At 34.6% G+C, this 25740-nt stretch overlaps 1 protein-coding gene across 1 annotated transcript in view; it reads left to right on the top strand.

Moving 5' to 3' along the window:
• The window catches only part of LOC143247917 (voltage-gated inwardly rectifying potassium channel KCNH6-like), a 238310-nt gene that overhangs the window by 171185 nt on the left and 41385 nt on the right, over positions 1–25740 (top strand). Inside the window, exons 8-9 of the mRNA XM_076496465.1 lie at positions 16771–17190; positions 24034–24427. Coding sequence (XP_076352580.1) covers positions 16771–17190; positions 24034–24427 — 814 coding nt within the window. The remainder of the gene's footprint in view (positions 1–16770; positions 17191–24033; positions 24428–25740) is intronic.

Here is a 25740-nt window from a genome sequence, read left to right as displayed (position 1 = left end):
TTATTTATTATGAATATGCGCGAAAATCAGCTGATTGTTTGTTTGTTTCAAATTTCGCGCAAAGCTACACGCTAACCGTTCCTAATTTAACAGTGAAAGACTCGAGGGAAGGCAGCTATTCATCACCACCCACCACCAACTTTTGGGACTACTCTTTTGGCTACTAATAGTGGAATTGACTGTCACATTTTAACACTCCCACGGCTAAAGAGAGCGAGCATGTTTTGGTTTGACGGGGATTCGAAACTGCGACCTTCAAATTACGAGGTGAGAGCCCTAACCACCTGGCCATGCTGGGCCAGAAAATCATAGGAACTCAAGGAAAATATTTCAGTAGTTTGTACCAGATGTTTTGTGTGCAAATTATCCAAAATAAACAATGATATTTGGATTCCTTTACGTGTAGAATTTTGTTATTACTACTTCACAGTACCATGAAGAAAATGTAATACTTGTAACACTGGCACACTGGGCCCGATTCTATTTGACAGTGCAACGAATCTCCAGTTGCTGTTTCGAAAATTCAAAATAGAAAACCGTAATTGATATCATACTGAAACGCCGAAAATTCCTGCGCTTATGGACAAGAGTTCTGAATCCTTTACGCATCTAGCGACTCCTGTAGTATCTACCTTATTTTTAATCTTTACTCTTGCGTCACTAATCTTTTTTTTTTTTTTCAATTTTTCGAAGTGATGTTATCTTTACATAAATGATTTTGTGTGAAGCAGAATTTGGAATCCATCCCACTTAAGCATGTCTTAACAGCTTTTGATGGACCTCTTTTAGGACAAGGCGCGTATTAGTGAATAACACTCGTGGTTAAGGATATTTAGATCCAGGGCTCAGTCTTTGGAAACCTTATAATTGGAACTGTTAAACACGTTGGTTGTTCAGTTAAAAACAGTTGCCCAGTAGGGGGGGGGATACGCACACTGGCTTTTCTTCCCCTTGTAATCATCCAGTTCTAAACTAGACTAATAATAACTTGTGAAAGTAAAGACGAATGCAGCAATAAGTCAAACAAAATATTTGTCTATTATATCCATTGCTGACGTGTTTTTCTATAATACCTAAGGCTTATCAGACAAATCTTAAATAGATGTATTTGATCCCTTCTTTTAGCTAATATGTCATAAAAAGCCGATCAGATTAAATATATTGTTATCAGTTTTTCTGATTACATTATTCGCTATCGTATTAATTCTTCTGCAAATCCTAAGGTACTAGTAATTTGAGCTCGGCATGGCCAGGTGATTAAGGCCCTCGACTCGTAATCTGAGGGTCACGGGTTCGAATCCCCGTCGCACCAAACATGCTCACCCTTTCAGCCGTGGGGGCGTTATAATGGTACGGTCAATCCCACTATTCGTTGGTAAAATAATAGCCCAAGAGTTGGCGGCGGGTGGTGATGACTAGCTACCTCCCTCTAGTCATACACTGCTAAATTAGGGAAGGCTAGCGCATATAGCCCTCGTGTATCTTTACGCGAAATTCAGAAACAAACAAACAAACAAAACTAGTAGTTTAGTCTAAACAGTATGTATTTGAATCACAAAAATACTAATGTAATAATATTAGGGTTAGGGCTGAAAGAAGTTCTGCTTGACTGCTTTTAAAAATCGATGTAGTAATCTCAGTCATCTCGCTCAGAATAAATTACTACACCTTTGTTTAGTTTAATACGGCTGAAAAAGTGTGAAAGGTTGCATTATTAACCATAATACTGCTTAGGTACGTATGAAGCAATAAAATATAAGGCGACTCTATGTTTACGTAGTGTACCATGTTATACTTTTGATTCAATTATGAATTCAAAAATTAAACGTTTTTCGATTTGGTACGATTGGTAAGTTAACTAAGTACAAAGTGGTAAATGAGATAAGGCACGTGTACAAACAAAGTTCATGTTTTGGTGTAAGATGTGCTGATGAAAGTTTTATTTATAGAATTCATAACGTGGTCACAGTTTATCATACATCTAGAAATATTAAACATTATCAAAAATTGTTTAAGGATATTCATTGAAGTGCACAAAGAAACTTGGTAAGTAAGCACACTAATTTTCACTGGCAGAATTTGCATTTTTTTTATTTTTTTTACAAATTGTCGTTGTTATCTGAACTACATTAAAGCTATATATAGAAACCTCGTTGTTAGATTCCCATACACACAAACGTTAAGAATTATTTGTATATACGTAAGAGATTAAGTTCGAGATGTGTCATTTAATTACCTAGATCTGATATATGAATGATGCGACATATATAAAGATTAGTTGTATCATGGTTACGTCTGTCTGGAAGAGGCGCCGATATCAAATATAATTCCTTTTTATTCGTTTCTACAAGACATTTGCCATAATAATCTTTTAAAAGTGGCATCCTAAATGGAATACATTTTCATTATAAAAAATAAAACAAACTGTGGCCTTAAACCGCTTGTGACTGACCGAAAGAAATATCTTTTGGACAGATGTCAAGTGAAACATATCAGTGAGACCGTTTCCCTGTTGACTGGCTTTTACAACAGTATTCATATTTCGACAGTCAACAACTATAACTTGCAGAGGATAGTATAAAATCATATGGCAACCAAAAACCTCTCATAAAACACGTAAAGAGGACAACTTTAATGTTCAGACTGCAAACAGCTAACTCTGCACGAATGAGTTAAAGTACGTTGCGCGATTTAACTTTAGTGTTCAGACTTTAAACAGCGAACACTGTACGAACGAGTTAAAGTCCGTTGCGCGATTTAAAGAGACTCGTTTCCCCTTGACTACAGACACCGCTCGAAAATTTTCGTCTTGCTTGTATTGTCGTAATGGAAGCTGCTAGATTTAATGATTTCATAACAAATGTTGGATTCTCAGACTTCTCTAAAAGGTAAAACACCAGACAGAGTGTAGCTCTACTTTGATTTTGATCGTATGCTTCCCGTAATTTACATCCTAAGGTGAGAAGGCGGGACCTTTCCTTTCTCGTATGCCCTAAAAATTGGTTCGAAATGCGTGACAATGGCCGTAATTATGATGTGGTCTCGGTTTGACTGGTCAACTTTGGGAATAAGTTGGATATCGTGTTCATTTACGTGTGTAAAACGTACTCTCTACAACAGTTTCCAGGTGGATTGACGGTCCGTTTACGGGATAACAATACAAACATCTAGGGTTTAATTCCCCGTGGTGGAGATAGTGCAAAGTAGCCCATTATATAGATATGCATATATAAAAACAACAACACGCAGATCACAGTAGAACAAAACACATATCTTCATGTGTTTGAAGTTTAATACAAACTTAGTTGAGGCTAATATAGCGGCAAGAGTAGCACAACATGAAATTGTATTTGGGAGATCTTGATCACGTGCCTAATCATTGTAGAAAAACGAAAAATAACTAGAAAACATTAATAACTAAAATTTATTATATATATAATCTCTGTAATTACATAAGCGATTTTATCGTGACGTTCATAAAATTCGGATTAACTTCCACTACTTTGAAACTATGTAGATTCCTTTCATACTATTAGAGCTTGTGTTTCTAATAACATAAATACTAAATTCAAGACACACGTCAAATGTAACAAAACCTAATGTCTATTTTTTTCTTGGACAAAGTACGACAACTGTTTTGTAAATAACTGAAGCTATCCATACCTGCTTTAAATAAACAGTAGAACATTAAACCTAGTTCATGATGAAATGAATAGCCATGGTTTTTGTCGTAACTGTTATCAGTTACTATAAAATTAAGAACTGTTTGTGTCCACATGTTTTTTGTTGTGTTTTTTTTAAATCGATTGTACATAACTTTACGCCTGAAGAATAAAATGTGAAACTTTAGCGGCTGTGCTTTTGACTTGTTTGGGGATGTGCCCCCTCAGATAGACGTTGCAACGTATTATTTCCTGCTCTGATAACTTGATACTTTTCATCATATTAAGTTTTCTGAAATAAGTTTATTGCATCCTGCTGAAGTGATTTTGCTAACAGACGAAAATAAAAATCACATCCCCGAAATTCTACCGACGTTTGAAGAAATTCAGGTTATTTTTTGTATTGATATTTAGAGTCCGTTTTACTATTTTATAGAAACTGTATCAGAACTTGAAATCAGCTTATGTTGTTTTTATGGGTGCAGATGTTAGCCAGTGGGCGCTGTTTAGTAAGTGTGCTTTCACGAGGGGAGACAACGTCGTCTCTTAAAGTTTCAGAGTGATATCTAATGGCTCAATAAAATAATTGAAACTTCGTGTAGCTTTAAAGAGTATCTCGTCGATTTAATGTACTGTTTGATTACTATGTGGAGTTTTCATGTAAATCTGACAGTGACTATTAGAGCATGTAACTGTCCTTAATTTTTGAACTGATTGACTAGCTAGAAGAAAGGCGGTTAGATAACAGCAGCTTACATTCTATTCATTCTACATACTATTATTGTCGGATTTCAGTCTTTGTTGTTTTTTTACTGCCCATCAAAGATTCTAGAGTTCGATACACATTTTAAAAGCCAAAAGCCACGAGGTCATGTACAGCCTATTGATGTTCTAACAGTTTTTATGTCGGTCGATAATTACAAATAAGACAAAGCATAGAAATATTGTGACGTCATTGCTAGAATAGTCGAAGAGAAATGACATAATTCTGAGACTTTAATTGTTCTGTGAATATTGTAGGTTCGGCAACCAATCTGAGAGTTTGACGTCTATCTTTATATGCTAGTAACCAATGTGTGCTGCTATGTGTCGTCTGACTGCAGAAAATGTTTTAGAAACTAGTATGAATATATATTTATTTCATAGTTTTATAAAAAAATATATCCACATTTAAATGAGTGTGTGTGTTTACCTATCTATATATATATAGGTGGAATAGGTACTTGAGCACAGTACAGAAGAGTAAGATAAGCTTGATATCAAACACATTTTTGATTTTTTTTCCATACAAGTTTCAGTAGAAATTACTGAAGAAGATTCGAAAGGAATTTCACTCTTCTGATAAATCTTCTTGGTTGATACCGCAATCATAGAATAGAGTTGGCTCTCTGATGATGTCAATGCTGATGTCAGCGTGTTTGCCGTCTCTTTTTTTTTTTTTTTAACACAAGTCATTGAATTTGCTAGTTGCCATTTTGAAGTAGATAAATCGTCTCAGTTCCCCTGAGAATGCATCAAATATATAAAGAAATGTGTCTCCAACTTAAAGTTTTGTTCCATGGGGCATCTCTCAAGGATTATACCAGGAATTGCGATTTAACTAAATGTTTATTTTGGAAAATAAACAGTTGTGTCATACTGTTTTATACAACAGATGGGTAGTAACTTTAAATAAGTCGAAATTATCGCCCAAAAGAAAAACCACCACCTCTAACAGATACGTATCACTAAAACTGTGTGCTGATGAAAAACACAATAGCCAGAATAATTGTCTTTCTAAGCACATTTTTACAGAATATTAGCGTGAATTTGATTCAAGACGATTCTTGTCATTAGTTTCTGTGCTTTACGAAACCACTTTTGGCTTGCAGTTTGGAATACCTCTTGAAATGAATTATTTCATCTTATGAGTCCTAAATAACTGGTAGATAGCATAACTGTATCAACTGCTCCTTTTCGACTCGCGTATTGTCCTTTTCTGAACTTCTTCAGGACTTGTCGGGTAATATCTGTTCTATTTCTTTGTCCTGGCGACTCGTCAGTAAGTCTGAGGACTTGAAACGTTAAAATCGTGTTTTGGGCACAGTACAGATAACTCATTGTGTGTAACTTTACGCTTATTAGCAAAGAAGTCCTTTGGTATCCTGAGACGCGGCAAACAGCCAGTGAACAACATATAGAAAAACTCGCGTATTAAAAAGAATACGACCTCCATTAAAACAGATCAAGGATGTGAGAAAACCAGTGCAGAAATTGTACTCTTGACGATTCATCTTTTGCATTACGATTTAAATTCAGAAATGTTTCCTGCAATTGCACACAAATTTGTCATTGACTATATTTAAATACGTTATATTTAAATCTACATTTTCAAGGAGCTACACAATACCCTGAAAGTCTTCAGCGGATGACCCTGTTAGATCATAAAATGTTAAAAGATACTAAAACTGGTAAACATGTTTGTTATCGATTGTTGAATCCACTATTATATAGGAAATTGTAACATCTTGAGCTTCATTTGTGATAGCCGATAGGACCTCTGTTGCATGAATCCAATAACTCAAGTATGTTACATTACACTATGATGTTTCTATAAGTTGGGTTAATGAACCATCGTATTTGGTCAACAATCGTATAAGTTTCATCTATACATGAATATTCTCCGTGCTTTCTAAATGTAAGTCATCAAAACGAATCAGTGATTTTAGGAATTATGTGTTGTTGTTTCTTGATGTGTTCCTTCTATACATCTTTATATTGAAATAACCCTTGAGTCTTTAAAAGACACTCTTTCTCATAATTGCGGTGGATCTTTGAATTCTCATGTAAAACCTACACTGGTTCTGTTCGTTATGTCGATAATTTTTGATCAAGCAAACAAAACAAAAAAAGACGATCAGTCCAGACGACTGTATAATCCATCTTCTTTCCGCCTTACAGCTTCTGTCGCCACCTTTCTTGTTATATTAGTCATGACCGAACCTCGTGATTTCACTATAAACAATGTAGTCCATTTTTCAGCAAGACTCGTGACAGGCGTTGGTCATATTTTTAAAATACAACTGAATCGGTTGGGTAGGGGAGTTACGTGTTTATCCCAAAGAACCTTTCACTTTTCAAGTCGAAATATAAAATGTTGTTGAGGAAATTATTTTCTTACCTTCACTCCATTACCGTCTTACTTTCACCGATACTTAATTGTAAGGCGTACTTTGCATTTTTATTAAAGACGTATCAAAATTTATACGCGCACAAATCATTATAGCATGAAAAGTAAATCACTATCATTCAGGTTGTAATTCAGTTAAATAACACCATTTTTAAAAACAGTCTTCATTAATTGTTTTTAGAAGTATTTTTAGTGATTTTGGTTTAGCTGCTGCCACCTACAGAAACATCCAACTGTCAACTCAGAGTTCTTGAACCTGTTTTGTTCCACAAAACTGAAATTCTTGTTAGAAGATACGCCATCACATTACTTCGAATTAAAAGCATAGATGACTAAGGAGTCAATACACAAGGATTAATTTAAGATACTGTTTTATGCGTGTTTAAATATATAAGTGTGTGGATCCTAAGTAGTCTGTCGAATACGAGACTAAATGAAATTATTAAAATCGTCTGAGCATTGAAATGTAATGATAGCATTTCTATTCCCAAAGGAAAATTTTCAAACTAATCTGTGTGACCCAAACATTGTCTAGTGGTTAGCGTGTTAATATGGAGCCATGGTTAAAAGGTAACAAAGAAATGGGTAATATTTATATATGTGTGTGTGTAATCATGTGTGTGTGCTTCGATATATAATGTGAAACAGTAATTCAGGGACGAGCTGTAACGTTTTTTAAATACCTAAATTATTTTATATTAGTAAAATATGTTCCAGTAAATCTATATAAAACGTTTAGCAGTGTGGAAAAAAACAAACTCCTAAATCTCTGTTACAAAATAATTGCTTAACAGAATACCCTATCAGACTTTTATCATTTTCAAGCTGAAGAAATATTTGGTTAATAGTCAGTTAACAGTTATAGAAATGGTCCTGGATTTGGTTAATTCTCTGAAATTTAAGCTCCAACAGTTACCAATACACTTTATCATGCACTGACATGTTTGAAGAAAACAAATCACTTTTACCAGTTGGATCAAAGGATAAAATTAAAAGTGGTTTCTTCGAATTATATAGATGAACATTTTTATTTAATCGTAATTTTCCTTACGTCTCTATTCATCATATAAAAAAATATGTTTCCTGAAACTGCCCATTTGACATTTCCCTATTTTCTACGTAGTTAATAAAAGAAGTGAACTTTTCATTTGTAGGCAAAGAGACGTCTATGGTCTTAAAAGCCTACGAGAGGGCGCTACACTCAGTGAGAAAAGTGAGCAAGAGAAGCGGTTATTGATTACACTCAAGCTTCTATTTGTCCATTATAAAATTGTGCTCGTGAGAAATCCATATACCCGCTGTGCTTTAAGCCTAGAAGACAGCTGAATTTTCTCAAAATCTAGATGGTTTTACTCTTCAAGTATAAATATATATAATCATATGTCAATAATATTAACCTTACGCTGCGGATTCGTAATGTCCAGCACTAAGTGTGTGTTGTGATATCTCTGAATGTAGAGGGCCAGACGTAACCTATGTGTTAGCATACGTAGATTTTGGACTGAGGGTGCATGGTTTGCATCCCATTTCTATATAATCGGGCTCTGCCATTTGTGGCGTGGAATACATTAGAAAAATTGAAGTTCTAATTGCATTATTCTATAAGACTAGAGTTTCCAAACGTTACTGTTGACTAGTTTCCTTACCTTTAATATGACAATTTAAAATTAGGGACGACTGTGTCTGTATGGTCTGTGTGTATTGGAGCGCGAAAATTCGAAATGGAACAACAACTTGAACAAATATTTTTATCGTTTGAAAATATTAACAAATTAATAAATATATATTTGAACATCATTTACAGTAAAGAAACATGAATTTTTGAATAAAGGTTAATTATTAATGCTTCGTAACTTTCTGGTTAGTGAAACTGCTTTGATAAGTGTTTGTGTATTTATAGATATATATAGTAATAATTGTGTAGGCAAGAAAAATAAATCAATGAAAAAATATATGAAAAAAGTGTATTTAAAAAATACAAACGCAGCTACAAGACAAATATCCGATACTAGGAGACAAATCATAAGGTGGGACGCTATATATGTGTAATAAAGTGGAGTAACCCATCTGTTACAGCTCCCACGTAGTGTAGTGGTTAATGTACTGAACTAGGATTATACAGCTCACGTTATACTACAGCGACAAAAGAAAAAAACAAAAAATCGTTCTCTCCACTCTGGGGTTACTGGTACCTAACAAAAGTTGTACTAAAATACCACTATTCGATTAAACAAGAGTTAGCGGTGGTTGATGTTGGCTACTGGCTTCCATCTTCTCTTGTAATTTCAAAATTAGAAACGACTCCTGCAGACTGCCCATGTTGTAGGCTCGGTATAGCCAGGTGGTTAAGACACTCGAGTCGTAATCTGAGGGTCGCGGGCTGGAATACCCATCACACCAAACATGCCTCCTACAACCGTGGAGGCGTTATAATATGACGGTCAATCCAACTGTTCGTTGGTAAAAGAGAAGCCCAAGAATTGGCGGTGGATAGCAATGACAAGTTGCTCGTGTATGTTTCTCAAATAATTCAAGATAGACAAATTGTCTCGGTGGTGTCACAAGTTGTCATGAAGAGCTGGCTGAACCAGTGTCGATTAATTTGACAGAGAAACAAAGGTCGAGCTGGGTTATAGAAGAAAATTGAATTTAATAGCTACTTCAGTTTTTCCTATTTTAATGCCATGGATGAGGACTCAACAGAGCAGAGAAAATCTCGGTTACAAAATACGTGAAGCTAAACAAAAGTGGCATTCATGTGCTACGGCCTAAAATAGTAGAAGAGGGCGGCTCACACCCGTATTTATTGTATTGTTTAAACCACCGTTCAGAGTACCTTTGCTAGCTATCAGTAACTTCTGATCAGTGCGAGTTAGTTCACGGATCAGAACTAAAAATAAGCTTAGAAATAACGTAAATTAATTAGGCATATGTAATTTAATGAAACCATCCACGTGTAAACAGAAACATTTAATTATTAGATCAATTGCGAACAAATCTTAGTGATGGGATGCAATAAAACATGTGTATATTTATTAAACATTTTAACCAATACCGTTACGGTTACTTAACCATCACTTTCTTAGAATGTAAGTATTCAAATAAATAAACTAACATCACGTATGATTCTAAACAGAACTTATTTTGTAAACCGTGTTTCTTGATTTCTCGTTGTATGTCAGATAAAATCGAAGAACAGAATATATTTTACGCACCTGACACGTTGTACCTATTGATTTATTTCTGAAGCTGGTCGTACGTCACCGTGTGTAGGCTGTTCCTTCTCATGCGTTGAGTATTCATGAAACAATAATGGTAACACGCAAAAAATTACGAGCTACATAAAATTGATTGCACTTAAAGACTTTACATACCAGTCTACAAGATCTATACAGTGAAAATAAAACCGTATTTGATCTAATACCACTTGAATGACTTACACCACGAGTAGAATTAAATTCAAATTATTATTTTACAGAAATATGATTGAAAGAAATTTAGAATAAATATATGGAAGTTACACTTCAGTCGTTTTAAATATATTTTTTCGCTATTTCGATGCACCAATGTTTTTCCACTAATTTTATTCTAACGTTGAAATTAGAAAGAAATAGTGATTAGTATCTTAGAACGGCTGGTATGGGCATGAACACTTTTTCAGATTAACCTGAAGATGACCCAGTGAGGTCGAAACGTTGTTCTCTGCTTATCAGTAAAAGTGTTAATACCTATACCAGCCGTTCTGAGATGTATTTTTATTTCAAGTGGGTTTCTCGTCATCAAGAAATAGTGATTATATTTGGTATCTTTATCGCATGGATAAATGTTTTGTTTATTTGTTTCTAATTAATTTCTCTGAATACACCAGAAGAAAATAAAAGGGGAACGTATTTCAAGACCCTGGTATAGGTATTAAAACTTTTATTAAAGTAGAGAACAAATTTTAGACTTTCTTAGGCAATCTTCAGGTTAAGAAAGAGAATTTGCAACTGACCGTTGCCAGGCACATGTCTTAGGGACGAGAGTGTAAACAGGTACGAGATTGTAGGGGGCGTTGCAGTATGGATATAAAGGTGTTCCGTTGTATTAGTTTAGTTTTGGTTTGAGTTGTTGTATAAGTAGGATTTCTTTGATTTTGCGTTTGTTTCTATACGTAGTATCTCGGTATTTTCTGCGGTTACGTTGTATTTATTTGATTTGCAGTGCTGAAAATCGTGTGCGAATACCCATACCAGCCGTGTTGAGATACATTTCTACTTCAAGTGAGTTTCTTGTCATCACGAGAAAATGGGAACATTTTCATTCGTTGTTAAACAAACAAAAATTAACATCAAAATATATTATTGGCATAACACTAGTTACGAGCCAGTATGGCCAGGTGGTTAGGGGCATTTAACTCGTAATCTAAAGGTCGCGGGTTCGAATACCTCTCACACCAACATGCTCGTTCTTTCAGTCGTGGGGGCGTTATAATATCGGTCAATCCCACTATTCGTTGGTAAAAGAGTAGCCGAAGAGTTAGCGGTCGGTGGTGATGACTAGTTGACTTTTCTCTAGTCTTACACTGTTAAATTAGTGACGGCTAGCGCGGATAGCCCTCGTATATTAGTGTACGAAATTCAAAAAATAATTCTTATATTCGGTAAAAGAGTTTACGCATTTTCTTGTAAATATTCATACTGAAGTCAAATTGCATTCAGTTACCAAATATATACATTGTCTGTTTGTGTGTGTGTGTGAAAAACGTAAGTAAGAAAATGATTTAACCAATAATCAACAATAATGAAACGAAGGGATAATGATTTCGCCCTATTTCTGGTTCAGATTGTATAAAACACCTGCTTTGGCTTTGATGTACTGAAAATCTTTCGACACAAGAGAAAAAAATCACAAAGTTATTATTGACAACAATATATACAGCTACAGTTTTGATCCTTGGGTAACGTATATATACAGCTACAGTTTTGATCCTTGGGTAACGTGATATCGGTCTTCTAAAATTTTTTTCTTTTCTCAGCTTCTTACATTACTTTCTACATGGATCAGGTACGAAGGAGTTTTGGATATTTAGGCGTCGTTTCGTCTGTGGATTATTGTAACTATATATAAATTATATATACATCTATTGTTATAAAACTGTTTATTTTATTCGTTAACTTCTAACACAACTTTCTTCAATGATCACATTCGCATTAAAGTTCACATACATTCGCATGTAAACACTAGTGTTCGCACTTTTACGTGCATGTGAATGTTTTAAGGGGGTGAGGTAAAAATATTCAACCTCAAACTATCAACAATAAATTCCCACAACAGTTTTCTATGAAGACTTTGATGTTTCATGAAGCCTAAAAACAGTGTCTCAACCCATACATGCCAATTTAACAATCTGACGCTGATGGTACTGTGTTAGTATTTAACAAAGAAACCTTTGAACATTTCTCTGTTAGCCTACACACAGCTACTTGGTTGTAGCTGTAAGACTTCTAACTCGATATCTTGGGCTTTGGAACTTGGTGTGCACTTTATTACAGCATATACGACATTCAGTACTTCGGAGTCGGTGCATGTTTGTAACGCTCATGACGCTACGAGTGCTTTTCGCACTTAATACGATCTTCCAGTTTTCAACGTTCTCGCTAGATTAATTCTTAAACTCTGTTATCTTACGATTTAAAACGTTGTTATAGTAGATATATACAAGTGTGAGGACAAATACTTTCATGGCTAGAGGTAGGCTTAATATTCTTGGAACTTGGAAGATCAGGTGGCTTTTGTCAGACTACTGGAGACTGTCTGTTTGAAGATGTCATAAAGATAATTCTGTCCTGTATTTAGTTATAAAGACTAGAAACAGGTGGCTGTGTTTGCAATATTGCTTTTCTTAAGCTAAAATGATCCAGACATTGCCACGCGATGTCCAGTTGTTTGTCGTCAGCAGTCCTAAGGATGGCATTGTGTGTAATGGTTGTCAGAATAGCCATAATAAAGCGTCCTCTATCAACACACTCTGGAAAAACAGAAACTGTTATTCCTCGGATCTTTCGCACTTTCCTGTTTCTAACCAGTTTGATGGAAGTAGAACGTATGTGTCCGAGTTAGGCATAGAAACACTAGATCATGCCAAGCATAAAATGGACAACGGAAGGGGAGATACTTCCACTCAACGCCATGAATCTGTGTGCTCGACTGACACTAGGTCCGGAGGAGGTTGTCTCAGTGATGAAACAATCGACTTCGACCCATCACCAGGTGTCGCTCATGCAGTAAGTCTTGCCCATGAGATTATTATAATGCTATTTTTTTATCATGATGTAGTTTAGTCATGGCTTTCCCTGTCATACAGCCTTGTAAAAATCTATTTACTAATATGTTTAGCTTATAACATCTAAATAATAGTCAGCTAAGTTCAACTAAACTTCAATAAAACTTTCATTAATGAAATAAATTTGATAAAGTTTTACAGTCATGTGGAATGAACTGTGTGTAAAATAGTTACTGCAATGTACCTCTAAATGCTAATTTGAATAATTACAATAGTATTATACATTCTTTAAACCAAATAGAATAGAATAATTTTTATTACAATTAACTTTCATTAAAAAATCGGTGTATTTAGACGATGAACTTTAAAATAAAGTTAGACCTAAAATCAAAAACTAAACAAAAAATCAAAAACTAAACAAAAAATGCAGTTCAATGTATTTTAATATGTATGTGTGTGTATACATGTATATAAAATTAATAAGTGTTTTAAAACTACGTTTGCCACAAATTACAAAAATAGAAAAGTGATTATTACTTCGAAAGCTCGTAAAGTATGTAGTTGTTCGTTGCTTAAGCATACACAGCTTACCATTGACGAAAACAGTATTTTTTTCTATAATTTTCACATGTATCTATCCAATAGCAGACACACACATTTAAACAAATAGTATCATACAACTAAATAAAATGCAACCGAAAAATCGTATAAGCAAAGGATGCATCTGATACGAAACGTTAGTTTACTAATTTAACAAACACGTAAATGCTGCGTATACAGGTAACAGAAGATTTCAGTATACTGATTTAACGAACTATGGAAACTTAGTCTGTCTTCAGACTTATGGAATTAATTAGTGCTTAATGAAATCAATTTCATCTGTGTCAATATTATGCTTAAACTATCCAACTATATAAACCAAATTATTAAGTATTAAGAGACGATAATTTCACTTGTTGATTAGATTCGATATCTTGAATAGCTTTACAGTAGAAATGTTATTGTTTTCGTTTTTGGTTGTGATAAATTATACATCATCTAAAGATGCCTCGACTTATGGCTGAAACGTTGTAGTTTCAATTGTGTAAATATCTCCATTGTAAAGTTGGCTACAGTATTAAATAAAATACATGTATTATCTTTTATTACTAATACTTGAAACCTTCGGTACTTGGCGAAATTCCACAATCACAGAATTGAGAAAAAACAATTTATTACGACAACAGTGAATGTCAATGTCACCTCTGGTCTTGTATCAGAGTTTATATACATGTGTTTAAACAGAAACATTCCCGTCTGTACCCGATGATGGCTTTACTGGTGAAACCATGGTTGTGATAAATGATGTATTTGTGAAACGTACAATTAATTGTCTTGTTTTTCCTCAATTTTATATTGTTTTGGCTTACGCTTCTTGTCATCAAAAAACTTTGGTCATTTACATCTTATAATGTTTTGGTCTCGCACAAATTTTCACAATTTCGTACAACGCAGTTGTTTATACAGTCATGTGAAAAAGTTAGGACACCCTATGAAAGCCTGTGCATTTTTGTAACATTTTTGGATATAAAGATATTTAATCTCAATTTGAACAATACTGAGAGATTATAGGAATATAACTAAATAATTAAAACTGAAGAAAAGACTTTTCAAGATCTTCTGTAAATGTAATGCTACAAAAATGCATATTCTTACTGAGGAAAAAGTTAAGACACTCTACCCCCTAATAGCTAGTGTTACCCCCTTTGGCTGAAATAACTGCAGTGAGACACTTTTGTAACCATCTACCAGTCTCTGACATCGGTCTGAAGAAAGATTGCCTCACTCCTCAATGCAGAATTATCTCAGCTGTAAGATGTTTGAGGGGGTTTCTTGCAGGTACAGACCATTTCAAGTCACCCCACAGCATCTCAATGGGATTAAGATCTGGGCTTTGACTCGGCCATTCCAGGACTCTCCATTTCTTAGTTTTCAGCCAGTCCTTGGTGGATTTACTGGTATGTTTTGGGTCATTGTCGTGTTGCATGGTCCAGTTCCTCTTCAGCTTTAATTTTCGTACAGATGGTCTCACATGATCCTCAAGCACTCTATGGTACATAGTAGAATTCATGGTAAATTTTATGATTGTGAACTGTTCAAGTTCTGCTGCAGCAAAGCAGCCCCAAACCATGACACTTCCACCTCCATGCTTTACAGTTGGTATGAGGTTCTTTTCCTGGAATGCTATATTTGGTTTACGCCAAACATGTCCTCTGTTCTGGTGTCCAAATAATTTAATTTTGGACACATCTGTCCAAAGAACATTATTTCAGAAGTCCTGGTCTTTGTCTACACTCTCTCTGGCAAACTTTAGTCTGGTCTTGATGTTTCTCTTAGAGAGCAAAGGTTTCCTTCTTGCACACCTCCCATGCAAGTTAAACTTGTGCAGTCTCTTTCTGATTGTAGAGGCATACATCAACAGTAGCCAGAGCCTGCTGTAGGTCCCATGATGACATGTTAGGATGTTTGGAGACCTCTTTTAGCATCTTGTGGTCTGCTCTCGGAGTGAACTTGCTTGAACGACCAGACCTGGGCATGTTGGCAGTTGTTTTGAAAGCCCTCTACTTGTTGAATATTTTCTGGGCAGTGGAATGGCTGATTTTAAAATCTTTTGGGATCTTTTTAAATCCCTTACCAGACTCATAAGCTGCTATAATTTTCTTTCTGAAGGCTTCAGACAGCTCTTTTGCTCTCACCATGGTGCTCACTCTCACTTCAACAGTCAGGAGCACACCTAACCAAATTTCTGAGGTTTAAAAATGGAAAGCCTAATTCAAAATTCTGAGTAACGATCTTCTAATCATGTGCACCTGATGTGATACACCTGTGTGTGAGTTGAGCCATTTTAAGTGGCAATAAATGTGGGGGTGTCCTAACTTTTTCCTCAGTTGGAATATGCATTTTTGTAGAATTACATTTACAGAAGATCTTGAGGTCTTTTCTTCAGTTTTAATTGTTTATTTATATTCCTATAATCTCTCAGTATTTTTGAAATTGAGATTAAATATCTATATATCCAAAAATGTTACAAAAAAATACACAAGCTTTCATAGGGTGTCCTAACTTTCTCACATGACTGTAGGTGTTTACTCTAACAAGTTCTAATCTTAATTTCGAAGTTTTTCTGTTGCTGTTCTTTTCAATACTTCATTGATATTAAATTAACTGTTAGCGCAGTTTTTGTGAGTTTTGTATTTGATATTGCTCTTCAGTTTATTAGGTTTTGAAATAGGCTGGTTGTGATCGCGAGTTGTCAAATAAATGTTCAACTTATTTGAACATTTCTTGTACTCAATTGTATAATCAACAGTTTAACTCTCATGATGCAAATACTTAAACTGAACAATAATTGCGTATTGCATTAATTCATTAACAACAATTTTCTCCTCACTATGCTAAAGAGTTGTTTTTTTTCTCATTTTAAACACCGAATTATCTGGAACTGTTTCACATAAGTACATGCTGGGTGTCAGTAATAACCATTTATTACTTATCTTACTAAAAACCCATGCCGTTTAATTTCTACTTCTAACAGTGTTAAATAATAGTAAACCATTTGACTTTAAACACTTATTTAGCGATGTAGTTATCAGAGATTTAGTTAGAATATATATAGAGGAAAATGTTTTGAGCAGGTGCTGTCATTGGGTGCTGATGTACTCCCGGAGTACAAACTGCAGAAACCTCGTGTTCACAAATGGACTATCCTCCACTATTCTCCCTTCAAGGCCTTCTGGGATTGGATAATACTTCTATTAGTAATATACACCGCCATCTTCACTCCTTATGTCGCTGCTTTCTTGCTGAATGAAGACAGAACGAAGCGTAACAAGAAATACGGCGACGACCCCATCGTCATCATCGACCTTCTGGTCGACGTCATGTTCATCATCGACATACTAATCAATTTTCGCACCACTTACGTTAACTCCAATGAAGAAGTGGTCAGTCATCCAGGCCGGATCGCTGTCCACTATTTACGTGGTTGGTTCATCATAGACATTGTAGCAGCAATTCCCTTCGACCTTCTGCTTTTTGGCTCTGAAACGGACGAGGTAAGGTATTCGGTGTATGTATCGACAAACCCGAAAGTTGGTAACCAGGAGATTTTATTTTAATTCAAATTGTAGAAATGATTTTACTAAACTGGAATTCTATTTTCAATGCAGGCAGTAGTGTATAATAATGAAGTTTATTTACTTACTCGGAATATTTTAAGATAGAAAGTCCTGTTGCTAGTTTTTAGTAGTCGTAGTATTTCACTGATTATCTGAAGAAAAAACATAAACAAAACAGAGAAAATAGGAGATTTTATTATCTCAAGCGACCTCATCATTTCTCGTCTTGAGGATTTGTTTTACAAATCATGTACTGTCTTATCGCTAGGCAAGAATAATGAAGCATTTATTTAGTAATGCATCCGTGTTTGTTACAAATTAAATAGTTAAAACAAAAAAGTTATAATGCTCTTTATTGGACAGAAACACACGTGATTTAAGATTTTAACAAATGTCCAGATAATGGTTTACGTTTTGTGCCAAATTCTCTTTCATTCCATTGATGGATTATACATAATCAGAAGCGTCACTAGTTGTTCAGTAGATTCGAAGTTTGGTGCGGGAATTTTCTGCAGTTCTGTATGATATCGATAATTGTTTTCTGTTCTGACTTTTAAAGACGTCAACTGGACAAATTCGAGGTCCTGTCAAATAGAATCGGGGCAAGGGTCCTTGTGCTACTTCCTAGTGACGTCTAAGAGTATAATCAAAACAAAAGATTCATAGTTAACATTTCTATAATAAAGAAATGAAATCGAGTATAGGCAAGTAACGTAATCGCGCTGAGTAGCTTGATTTGATAATAGGTAGTTAATGTTGTAAAAATAATAAATTTCTTGAATTTTCTAACAGACAAACCTTTTCTTTGGCCATTTTGGAATATGTACCCTCTCTCTCTCTCTCTCGCACAAAAACTGTATATATTCTATTATTGATGTAAGCATACATAAGTAGGGTGTAGAACATAAGAAATAAGTTTTGATAATATTTTACCAGAAATGTTCTTCGTTTCTTTCAATGACTTAAGCTCAAAGTGTAGACTAGTTGCAGCTATACGATATGTATTCTATCTCCTTTACTTGCTAATCATTTCTCAGTTTGTATTTCAGTACATTTTCGGCCATGAAGAAGTAAATTTATTAAATAGTTTCCTTTTAATAGATTTCCAATTTAAGGCTGTTGGAAGATCATTTCTTGAAAATTATTCCATGACAAATATGAAGAGACATTAACCCTTTTACTGACTGTTAGATGTTTTTGCTTAATTTATAGAAAGTTAGCGTTGTTCCTAGTACACGTTTTGGAACCGATTCATTTATCGTTTGTGGTCAGTTTCGATGAATGCTGGTTTGTGATATTTTACTATTCTATTTTAGGGGTTACTAGTTAAATAATAATTGGTTCGTTGTCATGTTGTTGTTTAAATTAACTCATAATAGGGCAAAAGTTAAGTTAATAGTTTAATTTTGGTAACGAGGAACAAATTTTGTTACCAATAAGCTTTAAAGACAGACAAGTTTAACACAGTTACAAATGTTTTGCATTTTAATAAGATTATTTCATCATCATATTCCTGATAATGTCGAAACGTTGCACATTTGTCACTGTGTTACCACAAGTAATAAAACCTTTTTTACCCATTTCAGTGCAACTCTTAACTCTAGTAATTTGATAGTTAGGTACTTCACACGCTTACATACTGATCAACGTTCAGATGAAAAACTCAATTTTTATTTTAAATGTTTTTATATCATTGTTTTTCGTTAAAAGTATTAAACTTATGAACGTTTAAGAATAAGTGTAGAACAATGTAATAACAAGAAACCCAAATGTGAAATACAAATTAATATATCAACTTCTGTTTTCTCGGGTTAATGTGACAACATTTAAGAGAAATATAGTGTCATATGATAATTAATATTCAAATATACATGTTGGGAACAATGTACAGTTTAGACTTGTCTGTCCTGAACTGAGGTGCAAATTAGGTTGATCACATGACTTGTCAGGTTATCACTACAATAATATAAATAAATGACTGGGGAACAAGAACAAACACATTTGCAGTCACTGTAACAGTGTTACGTATTACGCTTTATCTGGGACAAGGCTTCATTTTATTATGTTAAGTATTACGATTTCAAATCGCCTGAAACCGAGTTAAGTAATAATTCTAACTTAAAAGTTAATTAAATCTAAAGATGTATCAAATTTGTGTTTGACAGCAAGATTAATAAACACAGTTTTTTCTTAATACAAATATATTTTAATATACAAATAATAATACAATTTATTATAACGATTATTACAAATAATGAGTTATATACAAAAGTTTTACAAACTTATAAACAATTTTGAGTCTTCTATCTGGTCTGGAACTAAATATTTTATCGACAGTTCACAATGAGCGCATTAATTTCAAACTGATATTGGTGCATTTCACTTAACGCACGTGATCGCAAGTAAGGGTTGTTTTTTTCATAGCCGAAGTTATACGATATATTCGTAGAAATGTTAACGTCAAATGGTAGTTCGCTGAAGTTAAACGGTTTGTAATGTTCGAAAGCTATAAACTGGTGAAGTATCTGTAGTTCTCTATTAATAGGCTTTATTCACAGTTGTAGCTTCCGAGGTTTATAGTAAACTAACTATAGCAAACCGACAATATATAATGTTTCTTAGCTCGTCGATTTATAAACTGTAGGCGAGGTTCTCGAAATTTCAGTTGGCTACAATACTTGATGATACGGTGATGCTTTCGTAAAACATATATTGTTGACTCTTACTGTCGAGAATCATCTACAAATGTGGTGAATAAGCGGTAATTTCGCGATACACATTTAACAACATAAGTTTCATGCATTTCTAAACATATATGTAACGAAGATAAGCATCGATATTAAAATAAATATATAATAGTAACTCCGTTAGAACGGATATGGACAAAGGGAAAAAAATTATTGTTCTAAAGAATCAAATATCTCTTGTGGGTGAGCATAATGGCCAGAAGCACACAAACTGGTAGACATTTTGAGCAGATCACAATCCGCATTCATCTTCAGACGTTTCTAGCGAAGAAGGTTGTGAAATTGGTTACCAACAAGAGCAAAACGCCTTAAATGGTGTAAAGAGTGTAAACGTTGGACTAATGAGGCCCTGTGAAAGGTTGTGCTGTCCATTAGGCCCTGTGAAAGGTTGTGCTGTCCATTAGGCCCTGTGAAAGGTTATGCTGCCCATTAGGCCCTGTGAAAGGTTGTGCTGTCCATTAGGCCCTGTGAAAGGTTGTGCTGTCCATTAGGCCCTGTGAAAGGTTATGCTGTCCATTAGGCCCTGTGAAAGGTTATGCTGTCCATTAGGCCCTGTGAAAGGTTGTGCTGTCCATTAGGCCCTGTGAAAGGTTGTGCTGTCCATTCAATCATACTCTGTCTTCTCTTTTTTTGGTACAAATATTAGAAAACATAATTGTAAAAAAGTCACAAGAATAACTCGCCCCTATTGTGTGGTTCTAACTATTCAAGTCTCTGGTGGTGAATTAATGGTTTGGGACATATTTTTCTGACACTTTGTTCAGAAAGTAGAATGGAAGCCATTGCTTACCTCATTATTATTTTTGATCAAGTGTATTCGGTGATACTTCTTATGTACCATGATAGAGACACCTACTTTCGAGTAGATAATACTACCACTCACACCATGCTCAAATTGTACATACATGCTTATTGCTGTTCATTGTGTACTTTGTTTCATGAATTACGAGTAATATTAATGACCGAATAGAGAAGCGCTCAGAACTCCTTCGAGCACCTTGTAAATAGTGTGTCATGTCGTATTATGGACGTTATTCAGACAAATGATAGTCTAAGCCCTTATTAGACAGACTCTAATACAGTGGCCAGAACCCGAGTACACTAACCCCACCACACACACAAAACACCAATTTATGCAACACTGAAAGTTCATATTAGGTACAGTCGATTATTTTGTTTCTGCAGTGAATATAATGTTATATTTATTACTTTCAAACTGACTTACTAGGTTTGTATAGGAACGTTTGTTTCTAAGTACGCCTTTCTCTCCTGTGTTATTTGTGTTAGAATGCTAAGGACCCATAAACAGATTACGCGATCTATGGAACGTCACTTTTTGTTATAAGTTGCCAGTGAGTCAATAGCTTAAGTTTTTTTTTTGCTATTTAACATTATTGTTAAAATTACTTAATTTCTAATTCCCATCGTAGGCCTGTTGGGAAAGTCATCAACCTAGAATCTGCAAGTTACACCTAGTGATGTTGGTTGAGCTAAGTATACTTGATAGTTAAGTTTGTGAATGTGTTATAAAATCGCAGTAGTGGGATTCTAATATAGTCTCACCTAATAATAAGTATGTAAGTATATACTTAATATTAATGAATTTATATCTCATCATATACTTCGATAGCCGATTTAATATAGAGAGCCATATTCCTTTAACTGTAAAATAATGTATTTTGTCACTGAGTGTAGAAATGTCGCTTCATGGCTTATACACGTGTATTAGTTATGCGTTGCTTACTTTCGAAATATTTTGTAAAGATTTTTGCGTGACTCTTAGCTCTTACTTTATTATGCGATTTTCATCTTTTGGAGTCGAATTTGGAAAATTGTGTTTTGACGAATTGCATGGATATGAAGTGTTGAAGTAGCTTTGTAAACTATGCTTGTTAAATTTACATACTTGATATTTGTAATACCTTTGTCTGCATGGACACCAACACTTTACTGATGAAATATTGTGTGGAAATGATTATTTAATATCCTATCTCAGTATTAACAAGCTACATAAAGATATTGACTGACTTTGACATACTAAATATGTAATTTCAAGACGTGACTTTTCGAATGTTAATTTTCGGCATGTTTCTTTGAATGTCAATTATGAAATTTGCCTGCAAAGAAAAATCTGTTATTAATCATAATTTTTCTCAGATTTTTTTATAAATTAGGTTTCCCCGTTTTTCTTTTTTTTTTGTTTCTCGATGAAGCCGAAGTGCATGCATCAGTGTCACCTGGCGGCCAATAATCAATCAGTGCGGGAGCAAGCACGAGCAGAAGTAGCATCGCTGTCTCATTCTCGTCGAAACGATTTTATCGTCACCTCCACTAACCATTTGTTGATCAATTTTGAAACTCCTATTTAGTGTCCACTATGCATGACGTGTGTGTGTGTATAGAATTCTGTGCTTGTTAGGTGGTGGTCCTTTGTGTCCTGAAAAAAAAACTCTAACGAAATTTTGAAGTAAGAAATGTTGAAAAAAGCTTTTGAAAATGTTCTTTTCCAAAATATCCAAATGTATAACGTAGCAAATAAACACAGCATTATCATTTGTCTTAATCGCTTTAGAAATCTATTGTTTTAGTAAATATCTACATAAATAAGATTCTGCAAAAGTTATTTAAGAATTAAAAAAAACCTTAAGAACCTTGACTTCAATGAAGTTGCTATACTTAAATTTCAAATAATGTTACGTATTCATTAAGAGATCTTAGCCCCCGCTTGTACAGTGGTATGTCTATGGATTTACAATGCTAAAATCAGGGGTTCGATTCCTATCGGTGGGCTCAGCAGATAGTTCGGTGTGGCTTTGCTATAAGAAAAACACACATATAAGAGATCTTAACTTATGTAAAATTCTTTTCGTATTGGTATTTCTTAATTTAGATTTGAAAATTGATATTAGCTAAGGAGATTTTTATATCCATCCTTATTTGTGTAAAAGCTATAGCTCAATCGATACATAAAATCCGTAGTGAATCGTGGTGATTGGCTCCAGGATAAGATCTTGGAAGCAATGTCTCGCCATGTGATATTGTGATGTTAGTGTTTACGTATCCTTGGAGGAAAATAGTAAATCAGTCTGTAGACGCAGAGGAAGTTTCGAAGATAGGGGGATAATTTTATTTCGTTATCAAGCACTTTCTTATCTTTTTTATAAAGTAGCTGCAATTAATAAGTTGGAGCCCCAAAGTAACCATAAATAATAATGTATAATCTATGATTTCTAAAATAATGTATGCTTATGTGAAACTGCATATATATATTTGGTTTAACTTTTAATTTCTAAATGTAAAGTTTTCTCACTGATAAAAAAGCTACCCCTAACAAGATTGTTTTAAGTATAGTAGTAGTTAATTATCGTTTTCGTGTTTATTTGTTTTTATTTCACACATTAATGTGGAAAATCAGTTTTTGTGGGGTGCTTCTAGAATCCACCATCATGTGATTTCAATAAGTGAAATTGTGATTCAAGTCAATTATTAGGACGAATAAAACATTTCTGTTTACGGATGTAGAACATTTTCGAATGATGTTACTCTCACAATTAAAGTCTGGTAATTGGTGTACGAAAATATTAAGGCGCATTGGAGACACAACCCAAATGCAGCATGAAAACGTGCGAGTTCACAAAACAAACGAAAGCATGTGCAAACAAGTGTTAATATTATCAGTATTTCGTGAATTTGATGTTATCTAACCAGATTCTGATTTTGTCTCCTCTTTATCGACGTGTTTTAATACATCATACCTCCAGACTTTGTTAATGATGAAATTAGTGTGTTCGGAAATAATAAACATCTGTAAACATTAATGTTTTTTGCTGCCATAAATACTGTCTTTACCTTCATTATTATAGTATTAAGATATACTGCAATGACGTATTATCCACAGAATTCTAGATATATTTTTTATGTTTATACCCACACATAATGACATCTCCCACCCTGCACTAGGGAGGATTATTGTGAAAACCTTAAACATTTTCAAATGAAATCGTGGTCGTCCATGTTTTTTTCTTATGTACAGACCACAACATTGATTGGTCTGTTGAAGACAGCTCGACTTCTACGATTGGTGAGGGTGGCAAGAAAAATCGACCGCTACTCAGAGTATGGAGCTGCTGTGCTGCTTCTGCTCATGGCTACCTTCGCGCTAATTGCTCATTGGCTCGCCTGCATATGGTACGCCATCGGCAACGCCGAGCGCCCTCTACTCAATCCTAAGATAGGATGGCTGGACCATCTAGCGAATTCAACTCACCAGTTCTACAACAACTCCAATGGAGGACCTAGCATCAAAGCAAAGTATGTGACAGCATTGTACTTCACCTTCAGTAGCCTGACCAGTGTCGGATTCGGAAATGTTTCTCCAAACACCAATATGGAAAAAATCTTTTCAATTCTCATTATGCTCATTGGATGTAAGTTAACAAAGATAGTTGTATTTATAAAGGTGGTTATTCATTAGAGATGTAGAAGGTTAATTGTTATTTTATTCTAGGAAGTGGCTTCCTCAAATGTGAGACAATGCCTAAAGATGCAATACCACACCCTCACTTTTGTTTGCTAAAGATACCATATGCGTATTATGTCATTTCACGAGGCGAGACATTACCTTAAGCCATTTTTTTTTTGTGTAAATTCACGAAGGGTAAAATTTCTGAAAAGGAGACACTGTTTTAAAGATATTAAAACATGCGTAAAAACATGGCCGAAGATAGTGGGAAACAGTTCAGTGACCACATTGACTCCCTCAAAAAAAAAAAACAGTTAAAACATAGGAAGAAATGCGAAGATAACTAATATGAATAACTTGTCTAATAAGTTTACACTAATAATAAAAAGAACCAAGTCATTAATTAAAACCTAATTAATTAAAATCTAATTTTTAACTTACCGTATTATTTATTTAACGATAGAAAATATTTTAAAACTTATTAATTAATATTTGTTATGTAGCTGTGAAAGACCAAAAATACTAATTGTATGTAGTTTGTTATATTTGGTGTATGGGTGTACGACTGTAATGAGTGCTAGCTGTCTGTCATTTGTAACATTTGTTGTGTGGGTGAGCAAGTACAAAAGTACAAACTGTGTGTGTTTCGTGAAAGTTGGTGTGTGGGTGTAAAAGTACAAACTATGTCATTCGTTGAGTTCATGGGTATTTACACATTTTTTTAAAATGTTGGTAAGATAATTGGTGTGTGTGTATAAATACACATACTTCCCATTTTCATACAAATCAGTCAATCCTGTTTTTTCCCGTGTGTTGAAAGTATTTTCTCGAAATATACATTCAGGCCCGGCATGACCAGGTGTGTTGAGGCGTGCGACTCGTAATCCGAAAGTCGCGGGTTCGAATCCCCATCACACCATACACGTTCGCCCTTTCTGCATTGGGGCATTGTAGTATGACGGTCAATCCCACTATTCGTTGGTAAAAAAGTACCACAAGAGTTGGCGGTGGGTGGTGATGACTAGCTGCCTTCCCTCTAGTCTTATGCTGCTAAGTTAGGGACGGCTAGCGCAGATAGTCCTCGTGTAGCTTTGCGCGAAATTCAAAATAAACAAACATAATGTATATTCCAGTTGATTTCAAGTTCTAATTTAAATATTGTTGTTAGATTTAAGATGACATTTTCTCTCTTTAGATATTCATCTAAATCTCTCTTGTAAAATGTCCAGAATTTTTCTTTAATTTTCTGTTTAAATACTTCGTAACCATCGAACTTGG

The sequence above is a fragment of the Tachypleus tridentatus genome, chromosome 3 (genome assembly GCF_004210375.1).
Source record: "Tachypleus tridentatus isolate NWPU-2018 chromosome 3, ASM421037v1, whole genome shotgun sequence".
In the NCBI taxonomy this organism is placed as follows: domain Eukaryota; kingdom Metazoa; phylum Arthropoda; class Merostomata; order Xiphosura; family Limulidae; genus Tachypleus; species Tachypleus tridentatus.
The sequence above is the reverse complement of the archived record's forward strand: the minus strand, read 5'-3'. Positions and strand labels throughout refer to the sequence as shown.